The sequence below is a fragment of the Apodemus sylvaticus genome, chromosome 3 (genome assembly GCF_947179515.1).
Source record: "Apodemus sylvaticus chromosome 3, mApoSyl1.1, whole genome shotgun sequence".
Lineage (NCBI taxonomy): Eukaryota > Metazoa > Chordata > Mammalia > Rodentia > Muridae > Apodemus > Apodemus sylvaticus.
In genome coordinates, this window is record NC_067474.1 from 73,121,750 (window position 1) to 73,147,484 (window position 25,735).

The window sequence follows — 25,735 nt, forward strand, 5'->3', positions numbered from 1 at the left end:
AGAAAATAACAGTGAGAGATCCTGTTTCAATGAACAGTGTGGATGGCTTCCCATGGAACTTCTAGAACACTTTCTGATCCCATGACTAGTGCTTTACTTTCTACTTCTGGGAGAGAAACTTTACGTTGTTTTTGTTTTTTTATTCGATATATTTTTATTTACATTTCCACAAACCACATGGTCATTTCATTGGATGCTGTTTTTGTTTTTTAAAGATTTATTTTATTTATATGAGTACGCTGTAGCTGTCTTCAGACACACCAGAAGAGGGCATCAGATCCCATTACAGATGGCTGTGAGCCACCATATGGTTGCTGAGAATTGAACTCAGGACTTCCAGAAGAGCAGTCAGTGCTCTCAACTGCTGAACCATCTCTTCAGCCCCCTTTAAATTGTTTTAATCTTAAACTTTTTTGTTTTGTTTATTTTGAGACAAGGTCTTTCTACATAGCCCTGGCTATCCTGGATCTCTCTATGTAGACCAGGCTGGCCTCAAACTTACAGAGATCCTCCTTCCTCTGCTGGGTTTAAAGGTATGCAGCCCATGCCCAGCTTAACCTTAAGCTTTTTTATGCCAAGGCATTATAGTGTTTGTTTGTTTGTTTGTTTGTTTAGTGTATGTGTGTATGTGTTTGTATGTGTGCATGTTTGTGTGTGCATGTGTGTATTTGTATGTGTGTATATGTTTGTATGTGTGTACATGTATGTATTTGTGTATATTTATATGTATATATGTATACATGTTTATGTGTATGTTTGTGTGATTCTGTGTGTTTGTATGTGTATGTGCATGTGTTTTTGTGTGTGTTTATATGTGTATGTGTGCATGTGTTTGTATGTGTGTATGTGTACATATGTGCATGTGTTTGTGTGTATATGTATGTATTTGTGTGTGTGTTTGTGTGTATGTATATGTGTTTATATTTGTATATGTTTGTGTTTGTGCATGTGTGTATATGTTTGTGTTTGTGCATGTGTGTATATGTGTATGCGGGTATGTGTGTGTGTGATGCCATCACGTGGAAGTCAGAGGGCTGCTTACAGAAATAGGTTCTTTCCTTCCACCGTGTGGATCTTGGGTCAAACTCAGGTTGTCTGGCTTGGCAGTAAGCTCCTTTACCTGCTGAGGCACTGGCCTGAGATGAACTTCTCAGATTCACCATATAAGTGAGATCCTACACTGTCTGCCTTTCTGTGCCTGGCTCATTTCTCTTAGCAGCTTCCTCCAGTTCTATTCATGTTGGTACAAATGGCAGCATTTGGTTCTTCTTAAGACTGTGCAATAGTCTACTGTATGTTTGAACACACAACATTCTTTGTTCATTTGCTGATGGACACCAGTATTGAATAAGCCTTGACTACTTGTTGGGAGTGTGGCCGTATTAGGAATGCGCGTGCAGTTGTCTCTGATTTGCTGACTTAGTTTACCTTGTGGTGTATGCCCAATAGTGGGACAACTAGCTCATGTGGTCGTTCTAGCTTCCGTTTTGGAGGAGCCTCCCTAGTGCTTTCTATAGTGGCTTCACTGATTGACATTCCCATCAAGAGTTCCCCGTCTTCCTCGTCCTTCCTGCATTTGGGCTAAGATGGCAGGATTGTAGACATGGACTTGCATGTACCTCATGATTAGTAGTAGTGAACTTTTTCCCCATATAGCTGCAAGTACTCTTTTGAGAAACATTTATTCAGATCATTTCCCCATTCTTTTAAAAATATCTATTGTATTATCATTTTTAATGATGTGTGTGGGTGTGTGTCTGTATAAGTACCCATGAGGGACAGTAATGTGGGGTCCCTGGAGACAGAGTGTCAGGCTATGGTGAGCCACTTGATGTTGGTACTGGGAACTGGATTTAGGTCCTCTGTAAGAACAGTTCATGCACTTACCTGCTGAGCCACCTGTCCAGCCCCAATTTACATGTTCTTTTTTTTTTTTTTAACACCCATCAGAATGGCTAAAATCAAAAACTCAAGTGATAGCACATGCTGGTGAGGATATGGCGGAAGAGGAACACTCCTCCATTGCTGGGGGAAGTGCAAACTTGTACAACCACCGTGGAAATCAATTCAGCAGTTTCTCAGAAATGTGGGAATAGTTCTACCTCAAGACTCAGCTATACCACTCCTGGGCATATACCCAAAAGGTGCTCCACCATCCCACAAGGACACATGCTCCCCCATGTTCATAGCAACTTTATTCATAATTGCTAGAAACTGGAATCAACCTAGATGTACCTCAACTGAAGAATGGATACAGAAAATGTGGTTCGTTTATACAAGGGAACACTATTCAGCTATTAAAAAGGACATCATGAATTTTGCACGCATATGGATGGAACTAGAAAATATCATCCTGAGTGAGGTAACCCAGACACAAAAGGACATGCATGGCATGCACTCACTAATCAGTGGATATCAGCCATAATGTACAGGATACCCATGTTACATTCCACAGACCCAAAGAAGCCAAAGAACAAGAAGGACCCAAGGGAAGATGAATCTTTCTCAGAAGAGGAGATAAAATAGGAGGTGGAGGGAGGGAGGGAACTGATGCACTGAAAGATAACCTAATAACTAAAATATACCCTTATAACTTTTTGTTTGTTTGTTTGTTTGTTTTTTAAGAATGGGATTAAAGGCATGTGTCACTGTTGTCCAGCCCCTTAACTCTGACGATGATAAAAATATATCGAAACATGTCTAAAACCCCAGTAAGTCAAAACAGCATCAAGATTAACTTAGCCATGCTGTAAATTCAATGAAAATTAAGATTTTCTTTTTTCATCATTACTATATTAGAAACTCTTCTTGTTGTTGTGAGAAAACACCTGACAAAAGCAACTGAAGGAAAGATGTTGTCTCATGGGTGAAGGGATACAGTCCATGCCAGTAGAAGGCATGGCAGCGGGAGGTGTGGGTGTGGGTGTGGCTGGGGGTAGGGGTAGCTGGCCACACAGTATCCACAGCCAAGAAGGAAGGAACAGTGGATGTTTGTGCTCAGTGAGTGATCTCCTTTAACCCAAGATCCCGGCCTATAAAATGATGCTCCTCAGACTCACTTATTTCAGTTACCCTAACCTAGGAAAATCCCTCTAGAATCATCAAGGAGATAGGAGGAATCTTATCTCCTTGATGAGTCTAGATCCTGTCAATTGACCATCGAAATTAACTATAATGGTTGCTTTTTAAATATATATCAAAAGTCCCTTCAATCTGGAAAGTGTATAAGACAAAGATGACCCAGGATTGTTACCCAGAGAGTCAATCCTTAACAATCAGAATTTTAAAAATACTTCAAGGGCTAAAATATGCCCAAAGTGTCATATCCAGATGGTTTTCCAAATGAAATCTCCCAAATCTCTAAAAATCCTACAGAGCAAGGGAAAAAGTGCTTTGATATTTTAAAGTCCATAATGCCATTGATACTAAATATAACAAAAAAAATGGCATCCCTTTGGGTATCATTGAAGAATTCTAAGTAGTATTTAGCAAATACAATCCTGATTAAAATAATAATAAGCCAAAGCCTTGAAAATAATTCATCGTAATGACATTAACCACTATCAGAAACGTGTTAGTGAGACTCATATTACTGATTAAAAGAAAATGTAGTCAGTCACCTTAATGTCAAAATACACGAGGTCACCTTATAAGAGGCATGATAAAAAATAACTAGTGTCTGATTTAAAAAACAAATTAGTAGAGTGAACGTGGACTGACACTTTCTTAAGGTTACTGGGAAACCCAGGAACTGTTGAACTGGAAAGCACTGGAGGTGAGAAAGTAAAAGATACGAAAACAATCCCAATAATAAACAACAAAGCGAACAGCCGAACAGCCGAGCTGACTGAAAACTCAGCTCTAACTCCAGTTCTGCCCCTCACTGTGCAACCCTAAACAGCTTAACCTGGATGCCTGAAAGAAGGCAGCCTTCTCACGGGTGTGTGTGTGTGTGTGTGTCTGCACACAGGGATTGTCTAAAGACTGAGTGGGTCAGTTCAGGGAACTTGCTTAGACTGTGTATGGCACTTAGTGTTACGTACAACACATTAACAGGTCGGTATCAGCACATCCATCAAAGGGCTGAGATCACAGCCATGGGCGTGGCTCTGCGGGTCAAGGGCACTCAAGGCCAAGCCTGATGACCTCAGCCCAGGGACTCGCACGAGGGAAGGAGAAAACTGACTCCATCAAGCTGTCTTCTGACCTCTACACACACACACACACACACACACACACACCTCTACACATGCATATACACACACATAAATAAATAAATAAAAGTAAATTTGCATTTTTTTAAAAAGCTGAATTCATGTTGAAAGATCAAATTCATTTCCATACAAGTCAAAAATAAGATTAAAAATATTTCAATGTTAGCACCATTGCTTGGGTTTTTCATTCTGGAAATATTAGCCAAGACCCTGTAATAGAAAAATTTTCTAAATGCAGAACAAAAGATAGGGTCATCATTTCCAGACACTAAGATACAGACCCTGAAAAATACCAGAGAAACAAAACCCTGCCAGGAACAACTATGACATATCGGATTTACTGAATGCATTTACTACCTCAAAGAGGAAACTGGAAAAGCAGCCTAGGGGTCCTGTAAGCAGGAAGTTCAGGCTTTTAAAAACCCACCTTGGCAATGTAAATCAGGACGTTCCCACAGGCCCAGGGCTGTGCATCGTGAAACTCTATCTCCTGAGATGCTGAGAAACCCTTCTTTGCAGCGGTAATGGGCCTGGCCGCCCACTGTGGAGCTGTAGCTTCCCACGATGTAGCTGTTGGGAACTTCAGGAGGGGTGCCACAGTCTATTTCTGAAAGCAAAACCGTGTCAATTTCTTTGTAAACGCAAGTTTTCAGAATCTGCCATCTCTCTGCAGCCATACCCCGTGCCTCACACCCCAGGCCCCATGTTAGATTCATGCCCACGATGTTTCTGAGCACATTTCCACTGAGTGTCTTTACTGTGCTTCTTCTGGCGCTCCACACACAACAACATCTACAACTGTGGAGATACTGGGTTCTTACCAGACCAAACAGGCAACAGTTAATTCCAAAATATGTAACCCCTCATGTTTAGAGGGTTTTTTTTCCCCCTCCACAGGGTTTCTCTGTGTAGTCCTGGCTGTCTTGTAACTTGATCTGTAGACCAGGCTGACCTCAAATTCACAGAGATCCGCCTGCCCTCTGCCTCCTGAGTGCTGGGATTAAAGGAATGTTCCAACCACTGCCTGGCTTGTTTAGCTTTTTAAAAAACTATCTTGATTGAGTCATTTATTTTATTTTATAAAACTAGGTAATGCATCCTCATACCTCCAACACAGACCTAAAATGTCAGAACGTGAGAAGACAATACCTACCACACCTCACCTTTGTGTACCGTCTCCCTGGCAGACACCCACCTGTGCATGATGTGGCATCCATGCGTGGGTGGAAAGGCTCAGGCCCGTTCTTTGCCACATACCCTTCCATGCAGTAGCATTCAAAGCTCCCGGGAATATTGATACACCGACCTCCATGTCCGCACACGCTAGAATCTTCACACTCATCTATGTCTTGAGACCCATCCCAAAATGTAAACAGGAAGACAAACAGAGAAAAGGACATTGTGGCAGCCCCATTTCATGCTGTCCATCAACCCAAATACTTGCATGCACCTGCTTGTGATTGCATTATAATTGCATTATAATTTTATTTTGCTTTTTATAGGTTTTCCATATAAATTCTTCATACCAAACCACTGAAAGCATAGGGATATGTTCAATAAATACTTGCCAGTATGTTCTGAGATTAAAAAAAAAAAAACAAGACAAAAACAAAAAACATTCCTAATTCCCAGACACCCCACAAAATGGGACTAAAAAATAAACAAACAAGCAAACAATGTTAGGGGCCTTGGGATACAACCAGTGTTAGAAGGCCTGCCCAGCACAAATGAGGTCTTTGTTTCAATGTACACACCACACACACACACACACACAATACACACACACACTACACACACCATACACACACACACACACATACACACCACACATATCATCATACACACACACCACACACACATACACACACACACATACACACACACACACACACACCACACATACCATATACACACATACCACACACACACACACACCACACATACCATATACACACATACCACACACACACACACACACACACACACACACACACACACACATACACACACACCATTTCCAATCTTTGACTTTGATCATTTTTTTAAAACTATACAGGTCAACAAAGTGGTTCAGTAGGTAAATGTACCTAACACTTAAGTTTGATCCCCAAGACCCATGTGGTAGAAGGAGAGAGCCAGCTCCTGTAGGTTGTGCATACACACACACACACACACACACACACACACAGAAAGATAAAAATAAGTGAATTAAAAAGCCCAAACATGGTGTTACACACCTTTAAACCCAAGACTCAGGAGACAGAAGCAGGTAGATCTGTATGTATTATATATTTGAGGCCAACCTGGTCTACATAATGAGTTCCAGGTCAGTCCAGGGTATACATAATAAGATCCTGTCTCAAAAATTATAAATAAATAAATAAATAAATAAATAAATAAATAAATAAATAAATATTTACAAAGTGGTGAGACACTTGCCTGGCATGCACCATACACTGAATTTGACCACCAAAGTTGCAAAATAATAATAATAATAATAATAATAATAATAATAACAATAATAAATCAAATAAAAGTTCTAAACTGAAGTTCCAGGTATAAAAAGAGTTACAGAAGACTTAAAAAAAAATCTAGGACCAGACAAGCATGGCTTTCCAGCCTCTGAGCAGAGGACAGTGTGTCAGGTGCAGGGGCTCAGGGGTAAAGAAGAAAACACTCACTGAGCCTCCCCTCTCTCTCTTTCCTGCATTTTATTTTCCAGAGTTGGAATGTAGTTCAATCCCTGGCACTAGCAGAAGGGGAGAGAGTGGAGTGGAGATGCAGCTCAGTGTTTGAGAGCACCCGTGCTACTCTTCTTGAGACCTTGAGCTGGGTTCCCAGCACCCACATGGAGTTACTCACAACTGCCTTTAAGTTCCAGCTCCAGGGAATTCCACACCCTCTTCTGGACTCCAGAGACATCTGCACACACATGGCATATGTTCACACAGATATGTACACATATACATAAATAACACATAATTAAATTAAGGCCTAAGACTTGCTTTGATGGACAGGGCAGAGCAGAGGGAGTGTAGAACCTGCTGACCTGGTCTATAAGAAGCCTGACACTTCCTCTTTCTTTTGAAATGCTGAGGCCATAGGAAGAGCATCTAGGCTATTGTGTTTACAGAGGCCTCAAGAAAAAGTCCTAAGGTGAACTACCATGTGGAGGGAGAAGTCACTAGGAAAACTAAAGCCACTCGTCAGGATGGAGTTTCTAATACTTGAACGGCCCCCTTTTTGTTGGGGATCGATTCTAATGCTTTGCCTTAATTTGGCTCCCCAAATCACAGGAATCTGCATGTCCAGATGCTGAGGGTCCCTGACCCTAATTGGTTTTTGATTGATCAATAAAGAGCCAATGGTCAATGGCTGAGCAGGGTGAAGGAGGTGGGACTTTTAGGATTCCTGGGCAGGAAGTACAGAGGAGAGAAGGAACAGAGCCACCATGAACCGGAAGCAGAAGGTCAGACTTAAAGCCCATTGACAGGTAAGAATCCAGGAAAGTGGCCTCAGGGGCCACTCCCCCGATTGGGTCTGGGGTAGCAGAGATAGAATATGGATTTATAGATTTAGCAAATATTAATTCAAGAATATCAGAGGGGGTGTGTGTCCTAGCCACAGGGAGGTTTGGAAGTGCCCAGCTACTGAGCTAGTAAAGCATATGAAAAATAACTGTGTGTGTGTGTGTGTGTGTGTCTTTTCATTCATGAATCTAGAGCGCTCTGGAGGGTGGCTAGAAGTGAGACCCTCAGAGAGCTCAGTGAAGATTAACAATTCACTGTTACACACTTTTGCCTGTCGTCTAGATCACGTTCAGTGTATGCACACATTCTCTCAGTCCATAGGCGATATAAAAAGAATTATATGGTCAAACCAGAAGTTGTGGGAAACACCAAATTGTTCAGTGTGTATGTGTGTGTGTGCACACAGGCACATTAATATGTGCATGTTCATGTGTGTGAATGCCATGGCATGTATGTGGGCAGCCATACAACCTTCTACCTCATCCGAGGCAAGGCTGTTCTCTGATGCATACAGCAGGCAAACCGGCTCACATGTTCACATCTGTCTCCAGCTCCCATCTCTCCAGAAGAGAGCCGGAGTTACAGCTACCACGTGTTACCACATCTGGCTTTACATGGATTCCGGAGGTCCAGTCTCCTGTCTTCATTTATGCAGGAAACCTTTTCCTTGGCCCAGAAGTTGCTCTTTTAGCCACTAAGCTTGAGGGAGATCTCTGGGTGGCAGCAATAAATGATCAAAATACCCTAAACACTCGAAGAGCTCAAACAAGCGCAATTAAGAAAATAATACATCAAATTTAAAAGGGGGATTTCTAGGAAAACAATAAAATCTGGCAAATTGAAATTAAAATATGAATGCCCCAAACAAAAACTCAAAGGGGCATTAAAGAATAGAGAGGCCACCGCTGAGAAACGGTTTACAAATGCCAACCTGAAGAATCCTCCCGAGACACAGTGAAAAACTGGCATGAGACAGAAATCAGGAGACCAAAAGCAAAGTCTTATGGAGTCAGACAAGAAAGAGCCAACAAGTGCTGAAGAGAAACTGAAACCATAACGGAGAGGCCATGCAAGAGAAACCGCAGCCACTGCTCATTCATCCAAATGCAAGCAGAGCTTGGATTGGAGGTCACAGGCACGGATGCTGCAGATGAAGCCACTCTCACGGGGACAACACTGCACCCTGGCTGAAAGAGGACACCTACGCCTGGCCATCAGGGCTCCGGAGGGGCTGAGCACACCCTTCCTGCTGGGTCTCTCTGAGCTTCTGGTCTCCCGGTCCCACTCTCAGTCTCTCTATGCCTTGGGTCCAGGGCACCTACCACAACCCTGCTCTACCTCCAGGAAGAAAGACAATGATGTAGCTGGCAGAAAGAACCATCTTTGATATAATTAACAGAACTACTTCCAAACCCCAGCAGAATAAAAGGCCAAGTACCATGTCCACATTCAAAAGCAGTCTCCAGAAGAGGCAAACTACAGAGACACAAGTGGGTTTCCGGTTGCTTTGTAAGAGGGAGATGGAGAGGCAATGGACTTTGATGGGGAGATGGAAGATCTTCAATAATCAGTGGTGATACTCTGGAATTGTATGAATATAATACCACTGCTGTATTGTATAGTTTAAGTAGGTAGGCACACTTAAGGACACTTAAGAAACAGCTAGTTTCAAAAGAGAAAGAACAAGCCAGGTACTTGGATCCTAGCATTTGGAAGGCTAAAGCAGGTAGCTTATCAGCAGCTCATGACCAGCCAGGGATACTTGGTGAGTTTCAGAACAGCCTTGGCTATAGATTCATATCCAGCCTGGGTGAGGGAGGAGAAGACGGAGAGAAGGAAAGGTGGGTGGGCAGGCAGGCATGTAGGCAGGCAGGCAGGCAAGCAGGCAGGCAGAAAGGCAGGCAGGCAGGCAGATAGACAGACAGACAGACAGGCAGGAAGGCAGGCAGGCAGGCAGGCAGGCATACATGCAGGCAGACAGACAGACAGACAGGCAGGAAGGAAGGCAGGCAGACAAGCAGGCAGGCAGGAAGGCATGCATGCATGCATGCAGACAGACAGACAGGCGGGCAGGCAGGCAGACAGACAGGCGGGCATGCATGCATGCATGCAGACAGACAGGCAGGCATGCATGCATGCATGCAGGCAGGCAGACAGGCAGACAGACAGGTGGGCAGGCAGTAAGGCAGGCAGGCAGGCAGGCAGACCTGCATATACAGGACTGTATCATCAGAAACATACATACAAATACATATTACAAAAGGAGTAGTTGCTAAAAGAAAAGGAAAACAAGACATGCAGGCCATTCTGAAATCCATAAATAAGAGAATAAGAAACTTCTCAAGAAAAGAGAGAATAACCTGTGAGCAATCACTCAACCCGACCCAGGACTTCCTGTCTGGAACACGGGGCTTCCCAGTAACTGAGTAACATCTAGACTTCTAAGAAAGGAACAAAACATCATGCTCTGGCTAAGCGACGAAACAACAGTTCAGAATACGAATGGCTTCAGGAATTGCACCACTGACATTTCTCTTCCAAAAAAGATGAGCTGAGAAAATACTCTAGGCAGTGAATCAGCACAGAATAGTGTCGAGAAGGGAAGCGGCTGGGGTCACTCAGAGGCAGAGCATGTGCTTAGTAGGCAGGAGGCCTGGGTTCACGTCCCAGCACTGCAAAAAGTGAGGGAAATGAAAGACACCACAGAGAATGAGGAGGTCTAAAACCAGTCGGTGGCCACAGAACTAGGAGCACTCATTACAAGAAGATTCATAAAATATAAATAATATAACATAATGTAATACCAATCTAGATAAATGTATTTCTTATTTTAAAAAGTTGTGGAACTTTTTTTTACATTTTATGTGAGTGTGTGTCTGCATGTGTGTATGTGCACCGTGAGTGTGGCTGGGATCTGAGGAAGCCAGAGAGGGCACCAGATCCCCTGGGACTAGAGTTACAGGGGGTTCTGAGCCTCCGTGTGGGTGCTGGGAATCGAACTCAGGTCCTCTGCAAGAGCAACCAGTTCTCTTGACCGATGAACCATCTCTCCATCCCTGAGGACAAATTTTAAGATGACTTTATCCCTGGAGACATCTGCATTTTGACTCATTCTAGCTTGGCAAGCTTTCTTTGCCAGTTAGGAGTCGGCCCTTGGTCCTCTTTTCCTCGCCTCTGTCAACTCAATGAGAAAATCAGATCCTTTACCCGAGCCATGGACAAGCTGTGCAACAGAACACAGCAGTGTGGACGGCCATCCCACCTGCTCTACAGACGGCTTTAAAAATATCGAGTGAGAATACATGCAGGGCTTCTCACTGGACTTCTGAACATGGGTTTAAGTAGCCGGGGTATGGAAAAGACGTGAGACTTCTGGATGCTAAGCAATTCTGCGGGAGTCACACAGCCATTATTAGCTAGCTTTGTGTACAGTCACTCAATAATCTAATAACCATAATTGTCATAATTATACTAATAACAATAATTGTTGTGTGTCATTTTCCACATGTCAAGCGCTGTCCTAAACACTTCATTATTTATTAAATACAATATTCATCTTATTTAATAGCCCATTTTGAGGTAACAAAAGCCGACAAAATGGTTGAGTACTTGGTCCAGAATGAAATAGCAAGTCCCTGTTCATAACCAGTCAGGGCTCTCTCTCATCTGATTGTGTATCCTGCAGTCAACAGTTCCCTAACTTATAAAACTGAAGTGGTAACTAGTGGCCTTCATCTCCGACGTAACCTATCACATACAACTGATATTACTGTGGTGTTGACTTTCTTAAGATTTATTTTTATTTATATGTCTGTGTGTCTGTCTGTGTGTGCCTCATGAATGCAGGTGCCCTCGAAGGCCAGAAGAGGATGTTGGATCCCCTGGTGCTGGAGTTACCAGTAGCTATGAGCCATCAAATGTAGGAGCTGGGACCCCAACTCAAGTCCTCTGGAAGAGCAACACGTGCTCTGATCTCCTGAGACCTCTTTCTAGTCCCAAGACTTTGATTTTTAATCACCTGCTGCCTTACCGAGCTTAGAAACGATCCTTTTTCTAGTCCATTCTGGAATCTTGACTGATTGACCGCATCGAGCTTATTAGAATGCCTTCCTCCAGTGGGGAAGATTCTATATCATCCAAGACTTCGCATTTAATTAATTTAATTTAATATGTTTTTGTTGATAATTTGTACTGTACTTGAGCATTGTGGCTGAACGTCAGAGTAAATATATAACATTTTAATGACGATAAAATAATGTAAAAAATTACCATTTTAATCATTTTTAAGGGTGCAGTGCCAAGTGTTAGGAATATTCACAGGGCTGTACCACAGTCCCTGGTAGCCATTTTTAGGGTTCCTTTCGGTCTTTTAAAAGCAAAGCTCTCTGCCCGTTAGACTTCAATGCTCCATGTCCCTCTCCTCCCACGCCCTTGTAAACACCTCTCTATTCCATGTCTATAAATTTGACAACTTTGTACCTCAGTGCAATGTTCTCTCAACATCCTGTCCTTAAAAGTCATCAACAACGACAGCATGGGGGGGGGAGGGGGAATGGGAGGGGGAAGGAGCAAGTAGGCTGGGATTGAATGCAGACCATGGCTCGTGCTAGTCATGTGCCCTGCCACGCCCCAACCTTCCTTTCTAAAGCTGAAGAACATTCTCGGATGTGCACTGTCTTTATAGTTCATTTGTGGATGAACAGACTAATTTCTTCAGTGATGCTCCTGGGCAACCATGAGTAATGTGTGAACGGGGGAATAGAAAAATATTTTTTTAAGATGCCATTTTCAATTGTTTGAGGGGGGGAGGGCAAATGTCCAGAAGTTGAACCGCAGAACCATGTAGTCATTTTCTTTTTCACTTTTGAGGAAATATCACACTTATTCTTTTCACAGTGAATCTACTATTTTGCAAGTCCATTTGGAAAAGTTTCTGGGGGAAGCCCTAAGGTAGCAGCAAGCCGAATGGGTGGTTCCCCACAAAGAGTGGGCAGTCTTCCGGGGTTTGCACATTTGAGCCTAAGGCCAGGGCAGGCTCAGGCACCAGACAGCAAGAGCAAGGAGGCTTGGGAACAGTGGCTTTCTTCGAAAGAGGCTTCTGCCCTAGGGAAAGGCTAACAAACCTGACCTGGACTGGGACGTGGGTAATCTAGGATATCTAGGCATGAAGGTGTGAGACGGACTTGAGGGACACGGGCTTTGGGAGCGGAGCTGCTGAGCGGCAGAACTCCCCTGTTCTCCGTTCTCAGCCAGGGCTGAGGGGCCTCCATTTCTCCTGAAGCAAAAGCACAATGGTCAATTGATGCAGGAACTTCTTGTGACAAGGCTGCTGTTGCCAGTCAGGGTTGTATGTAAGACTTGGGGACTTGAAAGGCATAGGGAAGTCACCCTGAAGTTTTCAACAGGCCCTAGGAGACCCATGCCTGCTCAGAAGCTCCAGTAGGAAATGACAGTCCCCAGTTTTATTCCACCTGGGTCTTGCTCTCTCCCATCAGATCACCCTCACCTTGCTCACTCTGTGCGCACGCTAGAGGCGGGCGCTGGATTAAACATTTCACACAGAGAGAAAAAAACAAACATGAATATTCATTCTCTCTCTCTCTCTCTCTCTCTCTCTCTCTCTAGGAAAGTCACTAAATAATTGCAAAAAATAGAATAAATACAGCAGGGCCTGTGCAGGGTTTTGTTCTAGCCAAGGTGGCTCTTGTTTGGCTGACATCTATTTGTCCCTTGAAGAAAATATTTTCTTCTCTCCCTTCCTGCTCTTTGACCCTCCCCCTCTCCCCTCCCTTCCCCTCCCAACTCTCCACCTTTCTAACTCTGCCTGTTTGGTGCTTATACTAGGTAAAAGATCTACCACCGAGAGCTGGACCACCTCCACTCTTCCTTCCTATCTTTTTTTTGGGTGTTTTGGGTTGTTGTTGTTTTGTTTTGTTTGGGTTTTTCTTTTTGAGACAGGGACTCACTGTGTAGTGTACCTCTGCCTGTCTTGGAACTTGCTATATCCCTCTGCCTGGCTGTGACCTTGCTATGTAGCTCTGGCTGACCTGGACACAGAGATCCACCTGCCTCTACCTCTCAAGTTCTGAGGCTAAAGGCACAAGCAAGCACACCTCGCCATTCTTTTAAAAGTTGAATACATGCCTCAGAACAATACTGACACCCTTTTAAAAGAGCAACTCCAGGTATCACGGGTCCTAGAATATCCCCCAGGTCACTCCTCACTGTGAAAATAAGAGCCACCCTCGGAATCCAGAAAACACCTTTGCTAACCTTTCACTAACACATGACAGTGGAAATGTCTGGCTGTCACCTCTGTCACCTCCCACTGGCACTGCCTTGGCAGAGAAGAAAAACATGAGAAAAATATCTGAATGAGATAATAGATCATCACCATACATGCTTTTTAAAATTAGCATCTCACCAGGCACAGTGGCACATGCCTTTGATCCCAGCACTGCCTCCACAAGAAGACAGAGGCAGGCAGATCTCTGAATTTGAGGACAGCCTGGTCTACAGAGTGAGTTCCAGGACAGTTGGGGTTATACAGAAAAACCCTGTCTCAAAAACAAACAAACAAACAAACAAACAAACAAACGGAAAATCAAAAGCTTTCTTTCTTATTGATGTGCCTGATTTAATATGGCAACATCACTTTTAAAACCACATAGCCAGTAACTGTTGCAAAGACCAGAGGACACTAGAAACAATGTGTTCTCTGAGAGAATGCACTCATTCTTGTTAGGAACAAGCTGAAGTATGAATGTATCCTTCCAGGAATTCCGTCTTGCCCGGGTCAGCTAGAATGGCAGAGGTCAGAGGCTGCGGTTCCAAGCCATGGAAGCGGTAAACGCGCTCTGCTTTCCTTTCTTCCCTGAAAACCTTGAAAGACCACAAAGCTTTCAAGCAGCCACAGAGTCTGTGCCAACCCTCTCAGAACCAGGAGGAGTTTCTGGCCTCTCCCCTCTGTGACTGTTCAGGGATCTGAGAGAGGTGAAGAGCTGTATTATCAAAACATGCTAACTAGAGTCACTGAATGTCACGAGGGCCTTAGCTGGTGGCTTCCATTCAACCAACCCAGGAATCACACCAACAAAGTTACTGTGGTGACCAAAGTCACATTCCTCACTCAGCTGAGTACTGCGGTGGCACAGTCCACCTTGGACCTCGGATCGGAGGCCCAGATGCCTTGGGAACTCAGTGGGTGTTTGTGCTTAGTTACAGGAGCATGTAGCTGCCACACTGTCTCCAGAGAGGGCCAGCCTCTTTTTGTTGATTGTAAAAAGAGCCAGCAAGATGGCTCAGCGATCTCAAGCGCAGTGACCTGAGTTCAATCCCCATGGTTGTGTTTGATAAACTATGAGGAAGGGCCCCAGTGGGCCCTGCCAAGGTGTCACCCTGGACAGTCAAACCATGCGACAGGTCTAGTGTGAAAGGGGGTTTATTTGGGATGCGACAAGGGACACATGGGAAGTAGGGGGAGAATAAGTAGAGAGGGGAAGAGAGAGAGGGGAATTGCAAGGAGGGAGAAGGGAGAGGGAGAGAGAAGCCAAATAGACCTTTTATAGCAAGCCAAGCTCACACCTGGCTGTTGCTAGGTAACTGTTGGGTGGAACCTAGAGGAAATGCTAACACACAGGGCCTGCAGTGAAAGAACAGAACTCCTCAAAGTTGTTCTCTGTGTGTGTTCTCTGTCACCACACACACTGTGACAAACAGGCCCCCTCCTTCCCTCTCTCTCCTCCCCCTGCCTCTGTTACACATTCACACACACACACTCTCTCACACACACTCACACACCAAATACACACACAGCGTATAATCACACACAAACACACACACTCATAAACACACATAACATTTTAAATGTTTAAACACATAAAAAACTAGAAAAACAGTGCAGTAAATTACCAGGTGTCCACCCTCCAGTATCATAAACTATCCAATCACTGCTCACGTTTTGTCATTTAAAATATCTCGCAGAAATCATAACACAAAATACTTCATAATGGTGCCCCATACAGTTCAGCATGAATCCCCTGAAATAATAACAGTCTATGGACTGCTGTAACATCATTCCATCTAACAATACATCTTATTTAGAGTTTCTATTGCTGTGATACAGACAACACGGAAAGGAAAAGGTTTGTTTTTATCTTACAACTCTCAGGTCACACTCTGCAACTGAGAGGAGTCGGGGCAGGAGCCTGGAGCAGAAGTCACGGAGGAATGCTGCTTACTGGCTTGTTCTTTATGGCTTCTTCAGTCTGCTTTCTTATAATATCCAGGGCCACCAGCCCGGGGGTGATGCTACCCACAGGGCGCTGGGCCCCCCACCATCAGTCAGTAATTAGGAAAATGCCTGACAAGTTTGCTTACAGGCCAATCTTATGGAAGCATTTTTTTTTTCTCAGTTGAGGTTCCCTCTTCTCAAATGACTCTAACTTGTATTAAGTTGACCTAAGGTTGGTCAACTCATAACACTCCAACACTGACCTATAATACTCAGTCTGTGTCCAAGCTCAAGACTCTCCGCCATGATCCCACCCTCTTACCCATCCACTGGAATACCGTCACCAAGTGGCCGTCACTGCAGCCCCCCCTGGGTACCTGCACAGAAAGTGCCATCATTGGGGATGAATGTCTCGTTGTTGTTTGTGGCCCGATAGCCTGCGTGGCAAATGCAGTAGAACCCTCCAGGCGTGTTGTGGCAGGATGTGTGGTTTCCACAGATCACAGTGGCTCCAAACTGGCACTCATCTTTGTCTGCAGATGGACACACGGAAACAACTCACACAAAGGGTTTCCACCCGCATCACGCGTTCTTACCCAGAGTCCTCCCTCACTATAGACTAGGGACCTCTACTCTGTGACAGCAGTTACTGGTCTAATTGCTGCTCCAGCCTCTTTTCCTTCCCCTATGCTTTCCAGGCTAGAAGGAATTGGACTCCTAATTATATACCTGGAGTATACGAAACCACGGGAGAAGCACAACCTTTCATGCTCGGAATCCACCTTACTTGATGGTAGGATCCAACCTTACTAGCATAGTAGGGTTGGAGCTGTAAGTCTGTGGGAAGCCGCTATGCCTGGTATCCACAAGGCTCTGCGATCGGTCCCAAGAGAGTAATAACACTTTTAAAAATAAAATATTGGTGGGTCAGCTAGGTGGCTCATAGAACAACAGTGTTTGTCAGAGGCTTGGTAACGTCAGTTCTGTCCCTAGCATTTAAATGGGGAGGGAGAGAACCGCCGCCCAAAAGTTTCCCTCTGACCTCCAAGACCTCCATGTGTGACACCCTGACTCACATGTGTGCACGCACACAGATAGAACATAGTAAAAATAAAATTTAAAAATGGAGAGACCAGAGAGATGATTGGTAAGATGATTCCACATCCCCGCAGCCTACATAAATCCAGACACGGTGGCATGTATCTGCAATCCAGTGCTCCTACGGAGAGATGGAAGCTGGAGGCAGGAGGGTCACCAGACACTCGGTGGCCAGCAGGCCTGGAGTGCACAGTTGTAACCAACAATGGATGCCATCTTAAGCAAGGAGGAAGGTGAGGACCCATCACAAGAGGCTGCGCTCTGATCACCACATGCACACACCCACATGAATACACACAAGGACATGTATGCACATGAACAAGCACGCATCATACAGGTATACAAATTAATTTGGTATAAACTTTATAAACCAGGGGAAACAAGCCTAGAATAATCTCATGTTCCAATTCAGCCATTTTCTTGGTCTTTCCTGTATTAGAGAATTGATGTTACTATGATGTGTTGGCTAGCTTTGTGTCAGTAAGTGAAGGGGTCCTTGGGAGGGCAGAGGCATCTGATTCCCTGGAACCAAAATTACAAGGGGTATTGAGGCATCTGATGAACTGCTGGGAACCAAACTCAGGTCCCCTGCAAGAGCAGCATGTGCTCTTAGCCGCTGAACCATCTTCCCTGACCCTAAGATGAATTTTCTATCCAATTATTTAAGTGGAAAATTAGAATTGTCAGCTCCCAGGAAACACAAAGGAATTAGCAGTGACGCCTCAGAGCAGGGTTCATACAGAGGCAGGGGATGCTCATGCTGTCAGTGACCTGTGTGAGCAACGGTGGCCACACATTCGTGTGTAGAGCATCTAGACTCTAGCTGAAGTCTGCCTTGAGTGTCATTAATTAAAGACAATGGAGGGTTAAAACGAAGTTAAGGCCTCCGCCTCTGACTTCCAGCAGGGGTCAGAAAACATTTTCTTTCCATCTCATCCATGCTTGTGGACCTTGAAGGCAGCCTTCAAATATACCTATTGTGGGTCATGCTCATGCATGCCTTTAATGCCAGCATGCCTTTAATGCCTGCATGCCTTTAATGCCAGCACTCAGGAGGCAGAGGCAAGCAGATCTTCCTGAAGTCAAGGCCAGCCTGGTCTGCATAGTGAGTTCCAGATCAGCCAGGGCTACACAAAGAAAACATGTCTCAAAAACAAAACAAAACAAAACAAAACCTAAGAACAATCACCACCATGCTCCCACCCCCCACCCATCCCCCCACTCCCCCCACCCCCACCCACCCCGCCAAACACACAACAGGCATATTTGGTGTCATTTGGAGACATTTAATGTCTCCCTGAAGGTTTCAATGGGGATGGAAATATTTAGGTTTATGTAACATTCTAGAATTAAGTCGTTTGGCATAATGCCATATTAAGGTGTCTTTGGCACATGTGTAACTTCACTAGTAACCTGCGTCTGCACACAGCAGTCCAAGTTCTAGAATAGGCTATGGCCAGTGGGAACAAATGCACAAAGGTTGTGAAGCCCTCTCCTCTCCTAAGAGTTGCACCTAGTGCTTAGATGGCAAAGGGCAAGCAAGAACAGTTAGCATCCAGGAGAGGAGGGATTCCTTAGAACAGCGGTTCTCAGCCTTCCTGGTGCTGCAGGTGTTTGGTTCTCAGCCTTCCTGATACTGCAGGTGTTTGGTTCTCAGCCTTCCTGATGCTGCAGGTGTTTGGTTCTCAGCCTTCCTGATGCTGCAGGTGTTTGGTTCTCAGCCTTCCTGATGCTGCAGGTGTTTGGTTCTCAGCCTTCCTGATGCTGCAGGTGTTTGGTTCTCAGCCTTCCTGGTGCTGCAGGTGTTTGGTTCTCAGCCTTCCTGGTGCTGCAGGTGTTTGGTTCTCAGCCTTCTTGGTGCTGCAGGTGTTTGGTTCTCAGCCTTCCTGGTGCTGCAGGTGTTTGGTTCTCAGCCTTCCTGGTGCTGCAGGTGTTTGGTTCTCAGCCTTCCTGATGCTGCAGGTGTTTGGTTCTCAGCCTTCCTGGTGCTGCAGGTGTTTGGTTCTCAGCCTTCCTGATGCTGCAGGTGTTTGGTTCTCAGCCTTCCTGGTGCTGCAGGTGTTTGGTTCTCAGCCTTCCTGATGCTGCAGGTGTTTAGCACAGTTCATCATGTTGTGGTGACCCCCCCAACTCTAAAATTATCTTCGTTGCTATGTCATAACTGTAATTTTCTATTGTTATGAATCATAATGTAAACAGCTATGTTTTTCAATGGTCTTAGGTGAGCCCTGTGAAAGGGCCGGTCGCTCTCCAAAGGGGTCACAGTCCACAGGATGAGAGCCATTGCCTTAGAGGGCCACCCGTCCAACTCCTCAATTCCAACTTGAATTGCCAGCAAGGGATTGCCACCATTGGGGGAAGAGTAGGACTCTGACTGCAGAGCCACTAACTCCACTTCTAATAAGAACAGCTCTCTAGAGTGGGGCTGATTAAAGCAAGTCCAGCAGGTGGAATGGGCCATGGTGGCTCACAGGGACAGCTTTTATTTGTGCAATGGAATGTGGCTCACCCAACCTTTGGAATATGACACTTTGAATGCAGGGTTGAATTGTTATTTGTCTTTAAGTACTAAAAATGAGAAAATGTTCACTGGGCAAAGGGCTAGGGGGATGGCAAAGCAGGTAAAAGCATTTGCTGCACACAGGCATGAGTACCTAAGTTCAAAGCCCCCGCCAGCAGCCATATAGATGTAGCAGCCACATAGCAATCCTAGAGATGGCCGGGCCCTGTGGTGAATGCCTTCAATACTTGCACTCTGGAGGCAGAGACAGGTGGGTGTCTGAGTCTGAGGCCAAATCTGCTCTACATAGCAAGCTCCAGGATATCCAGGGCTATCTAGAAAAACCGTGTCTCAAAAAGAGAGAGAGAGAGAGAGAGAGAGAGAGAGAGAGAGAGAGAGAGAGAGAGAGAGAGAGAAGAGAGAGAAGAGAGAGAGAGAGAGAGAGAGAGAGAGAGAGAGAGAGAGAGAAAAGAAAGAAAAGAAAGAAGAAAGAGAAAAGAAAAGAGGCAGAAAGAAAGAAGCAAGCAAGGAAGGAAAGAAAGAAATAAGCCAGCAAGGAAGGAAGAAAAAAACAAAGAAAAGAAAAGGAGAGCAGAGCAGAGCAGAGCCAGGCGTGGCCATGGAGGACCACTGTAGTTTCTTGGCAGACAGCCTGTCTCCATGTTCGATGGGAAAGCCTGTGTCCAGGGAGACAGTGAGGAAGAACATCCAACATCTTCCTCTGGCCTCTACACATGCTCTGCACCCACACACATGTGTACATAAGACACATGCAACACACACATTCTCACACATGAAAATCAACATGAAGGCATGATAACAAGGTAGATACAGACACTGTCTATCCAGAGCTACAAGGCAAAACTTTACAGCACATAGCAAGGAGGAAACTGAGAAGTTATTGTTGCATTTATTACAGTTAAATTGTCGTGATGCTCTCTCTGAATTGTGCTTGAATGTCAATGTTATCTGATTGTTCCCGTATAGATATCATGAAGCAAAATAAATAATCTTAGCTGCATCTTGTCTAAACAACCTTCAAGTTATCTTAGAATATTCCTTGAAGTCATTCCAAAGAAATTAAGAAATGTAATATTTGCTTTTGTTGTTAAGTTAAACTTAGGACATAAAACAGACTTCCAACCTACGTAGGTCAAGGAGTTTCCAGAGAGGTCAGGTCAATGACATCTAATATGAGAGGGCCTTCCTTAGAAACACCAGAATAAAAAGGATATATCTAAACAATAAAACAGAGATTTTTGTTGTAATTGGCAAAAAACCCACTAAGCAAAACATGTGAACAAAATAACAATGTTTGCCCTACATGGACACAGACTCTAAAACTGGAAAACCTTTGGTTTTTATTCAAATTTTCAGCTTTACCCACCAGAGATACTTATCAATGCACCATGTCACTTACCGACACACCGTGTCCTCCCGTTGCCCCAAAACCCATAGTTGCAGATGCAGATCTTCTTCCCTTCCTTTTGCTGGCATGTGGCATGTTCGTGGCAAGTGGCACAGACATCTAAATCTGAGTCAGAGATCATACGTTTCAGAAGCAGGAAGTTAAGGGCAAGAAACGTCCAGTTAACGTGCCATGTGTCTCGGAGAACTAAAACTTCAATTGCAAAATAAACCAGGTCAGGTTCACATCTCATCCGTGCAACTTTCAGTAATGATTCACTGGCCACAAAATATAATGCAAATTCCTCTGTCAGTCAACACTCTCTAGTGTTTATCTTCTCACCATCGACTCCAGCTTCATATTCCCAAACTCTAGCTGCATGGTGCCACCCAGGCAAGGGACAAATAGCTGAGCTGCTGTCCTCCTCCTCCTCCTTACCTGTAATGCGTGTGCTTGCTTCTCTACCAGCCTGGTACCCACTCTTATTTTCAAGAGTTACCCAGAATGTTTTGTTCTCCCTGAACTCTTCCCTGCTCCCAAGGAAAGGTGGATGCATCTTCTAATCTCCCATAAAGCATCCACATTCCCATAACAATCATGTTAATCTATGTTTAGTTCCATTTTGAGACTACAAATGAACCACGCAAGGATGAGGATTATGACATTTATCCAGTATGTTCTTACAGCACAGTTTAGATGCTCAACATATTTTTATGGACTGGAAAAAGAGATCTAAAATGGGGGCTGGAGAGATGGCTCAGGGGTTAATAGCACTGGCTACTTTTCCATAGGACCCGGATTCAATTCCTACCACTCATACGGTGGTTTACAAGCATCTGTAACTCCAGTCTCGGGGGATCCAATGCCCTCTTGTGTTCTCCTGGCCTGAACGAGCACCATATACACTGGGCACACAGACATACATGCAGGTAAAACACCCATAGAAAATAAATCCAAAATGTGACTTGCTACAGCCCTAGAAGCAAATGCGGGAGAGAGGAGCACCTGCCTACTCTTCTCCTTCCCTTTATGGAAAAAGTGTGTTTAAGATGTCAGGGAGATAAGCACCGAGTCCCAACAGGATGTCCAGACCCCATTACTTAGATAAACAGCAGAAACATTTGAGACTAAAACTCTTGAAATACCTAAATTTACCAAATTGTGATATGTAACCTAAGACCAAACAAGAATTTCTACTCAAAGCTACATAGAATATTGAGTTTCGTGCCCCTGTCTCTGCCATTTCAGGAGTGGCCTCACAGAGAATGTTCCAGCGTAGAATTGTGTCCTAGCCTTTGCTTCACTGCAGCCAGATAATACGGCCTTGCCTTCAGGCTGCTCCAGGTGTGAGACCAGCAGAAACCGCGAAACTCCTACACACTCTTAATTGTGTTTCTTGCTTTTGTGTTTCATTTTACTAACCAAAGACAACATATTCAAGGCCAGCCTGGGCTACATGAGATTATATCAAACAAATGCCAAAATAGAAATACAAATAAAATCAAAGATAACATAGACACAAACACATATCACTAATGGTTATGATACCAAATTAACCATGGGATATCTATACATATCTCATGGCCACAAAAAAAGGCAAAAATGATTAAATAAAAATCTTAGAGGTGTATTATCTGACCATCATGTAATAATGGAATAAAACTTCAAAGCAAAACCTATGTGTAGTTTCCTCAAAAGAAACCCTCTTATGCAACACTCTCCTAAAGCATTTTCTAGACAAAGATAACAAATGGCCTCTTGATGTTAGGTATAAAACCTGATTGCAGAAAATCTGAGTTTGTTATGTTTTTGTATGTTTTAAAAAGTAATTTTAAAAAAATCAGGCAATCACAGAAGAGACCTGGACTTTCAGTGAAAGAAATTTGAAAGCAAGAAAGAAGATAGACTTTTAAGAATTCAAAAAAGCCGGGCAGTGGTGGTACGAGCCTTTAATCCCAGCACTTGAGAGGCAGAGGCAGGAGGATTTCTGAGTTCAAGGCTAGCCTGGTCTTCAGAGTGAGTTCCAGGATAGCATGGCTACACAGAGAAACCCTGTCTTAAAAAAACAAACAAAACAAAACAAAACAAAACAAAACAAAAGAATTAAAAAAGATTATTTTTTAAAAGCATAAGAAAGATTTCTGGATAAACTCTGAGGGTTTCAAATACTTCCAATCAATCCCCTTACACCTCAAAAAAGAAAATAAAATGAAGAACTGGAGAGATATAAATCTTTTTGTATTTGTGTGTGGGGGTGCATGTGAACGCTTGTAGATGCACATGTGTGTGTGTTTGCATGTGTGTGGACAGGTGTTTGTATGTACAGGTGTGTGTGTGTTTGTGTGTGTATGTGTTTATGTGTGTGTGTGTGTGTTTGCGTGTGTGTACACCTATATGTGAACGCTAGTGGACAACCTCAATATTATTCCTCAGGTCTTGTCTGCATGTTTTGTTTTCTTTTGCTTTGTTTTTGACACAGCATCTCTCACTGCCCTAAATCTCAACAAGTGGGCTAGGCTGACTGCCCAGTGAGCCCCACGGATCCTCTCTCCCCAGGTCCTAAAAGCATAAATCTTAAAATAGGCGATGACAGCAGACAAAGGTTTTTCACAATGTTTCAGATAGAAAAGAGACCAATGCATAGCAATTGCTTTGCAGAGAGGAAGAAACAAAGAGTCACCAGGAGGCTGGAGAGACAGGCATAGAAACAGGTATGGGGCACACAAGGATCTGCTTGCACAGGCACAATTCTTGTCTTGTCTTTCTGATGCTGCTTGGGATGGAAACCAGGCCTCCCGAAAGCTAACCACATGCTACATCACCGAGCCCCACCTCCAGCCTCTGAGTGCACATTTATCTAAAGAGTAATGGCCCAAATCCCCTCATGGATGCTGATGTCTGTTGCAGTTTGCTTAAAAAAAAAAAAAAAAAAGGTCAGAAAGACTCCAGATCAGAGAGGCACCCTGCAGAGCAGAACAAACTTTTCAAATACATATAACCATTTTAATAGATTAATACTTTAACCCACAGCATTGGAAAACAAGGCCAGCTCCTTTGGCAGTTTCTGATGCCACTATTATAAAACGTGCCTCCTTCAGACCTTGCTACATTGATACTATGTTACCCATACAATGTGAAAGGAATGGAAGGAGAAAAATCAAGGGCCGGAGAACTGGATCGGAGATTAAGGACACTCTGCTCTGGTGGAGGACCAGGGTTTGGTTCCCAGCGCCCATATCAGGCAGCTCAGTGGGTAGGATGCTTGCCTAGCATATATGCAGCCCTGTGCTTCAGGAACATCAATCCCAGCACTCAGGAGGGGGAGGCAGGAGGATCTGGAGTTAAAGGTCATAGGGTTCAAAACCAGTCTGTGCTACCAGAAACCATGTATCAAAAGAGGAGGAAGGGGGGAAGAATAAGAGGAGGAAGAGGAGATGAGAAATACAAATGCTAAGTGTATTCTAAAGCATTATTAAATTAAGAGACAGACCACACAAATATCTCCATGTCCATTTATCTTATTATTTCTAGAACACTGTGGTTATGAACTGGGGGAATAGAGTTCACTAGCCATTTGCTAGCTGGGTTAGCATCGATAATCTCTATATATCTGTTTCCCTTAAGTCTGTAAAATGAAGATGATATCAAACCCACCTCCTGGTTTCTGTGATGATTACAGAGTAAACGAGTTAGTGTGTGGAAAGCAATCAGAACACGCCCATTCAACACTGTAACGATCTCTCAGCTTCTGTTAACAGGACCCAGCTGGTTAGCTGTCGGACAAACAATTAAAATAGTGGATGACTGTTTGATGCATAAATCCAAACCAAGACCTTTGTGTGGACAGATGGCTACCTAGCCAAGGACCGGTAGACTGTGCAAGCCATATCTAAATCATGTATACAAATCTCTATGCATTTATTCCCTGCCTACCCCGGCATCCTCCCTCTCTTCTGAGCCCAGCCTGACTGAGAAGCTGAAACTCCTCTTCTGTGCCTTCTCAGTGAAGGAGTCAATCAGGATGATGAAGTAATCAATGAAGGAGTCAGTGGACACGGACATGGTATAGAATAGAGTTTATTCAGAATAGGGGATGGGAGTTAGTGGGGGAGAGAGAGAGAGAGAGAGAGAGAGAGAGAGAGAGAGAGAGAGAGAGTGGAGGCGGCCGGCCATGACCACGTGGAGAGGGGGGAAGAGCCCCAGGGGCAGAGAGGTAAGAGTGTGGGTGAGCGGTGAGCAAAGAGAGAGAGGAGGAGCAAGTAGCCCTTCTTATAGTGGGCCAGATCTCTGGGGCGGGGCATACCTGGCTATTACCAGGTAGGTGTGGGGTGGAGCTTACACAAAACCCCAACACTCAGCCCTCTTGGATTTTTCCTGTCCTTCTGTCCACATAACCCAAGAAACCTTGCCCTGGCCCCAGGAACCCACTCTTGCTCTTTAATACACCAGCCGCCTTAATTTGGATGTTTGTTTCTACGACATATCACAACCAAAAGCAACTGGGAAAAGGTTTGTTCTATCATCACCTAGGGAAGCCAGGACAGGAACACAGGCAGGGGCTGAGGCGGAAGCCATGGAGGAATGCTGCTTACTAACTGGCTCCCACACAGCTTGCTCCTCCTCTTTTCTCATCCAGGACAACATGCCCAGGCATGGCACCACCCACAGTGGGCGGGGCCCTTCCATGGCAGTCATTAATCAAGAAAATGTCCAATGGACTTGCCTACAGGCCAGTTTTATGGAAGCATTTTC

General features: G+C 44.3%; 1 protein-coding gene and 1 long non-coding RNA gene across 3 annotated transcripts in view; one reads left to right on the plus strand and one right to left on the minus strand.

The window, feature by feature from the left end:
- Positions 1-25,735, minus strand: part of Susd1 (sushi domain containing 1) — a 120,270-nt gene that overhangs the window by 88,911 nt on the left and 5,624 nt on the right. For both annotated transcript variants that reach the window (XM_052176558.1, XM_052176559.1), the window contains exons 2-5: positions 20,996-21,109; positions 16,355-16,510; positions 5,410-5,562; positions 4,642-4,821 (exon numbers count right to left, since the gene is read on the minus strand). In XM_052176558.1, coding sequence (XP_052032518.1) covers positions 4,642-4,821; positions 5,410-5,562; positions 16,355-16,510; positions 20,996-21,109 — 603 coding nt within the window. The remainder of the gene's footprint in view (positions 1-4,641; positions 4,822-5,409; positions 5,563-16,354; positions 16,511-20,995; positions 21,110-25,735) is intronic.
- LOC127680835 (uncharacterized) lies at positions 18,588-19,159 on the plus strand. Its single transcript, XR_007977020.1, has 3 exons — positions 18,588-18,685; positions 18,878-18,909; positions 18,942-19,159. It is a non-coding gene; the product is annotated as an uncharacterized LOC127680835 (long non-coding RNA).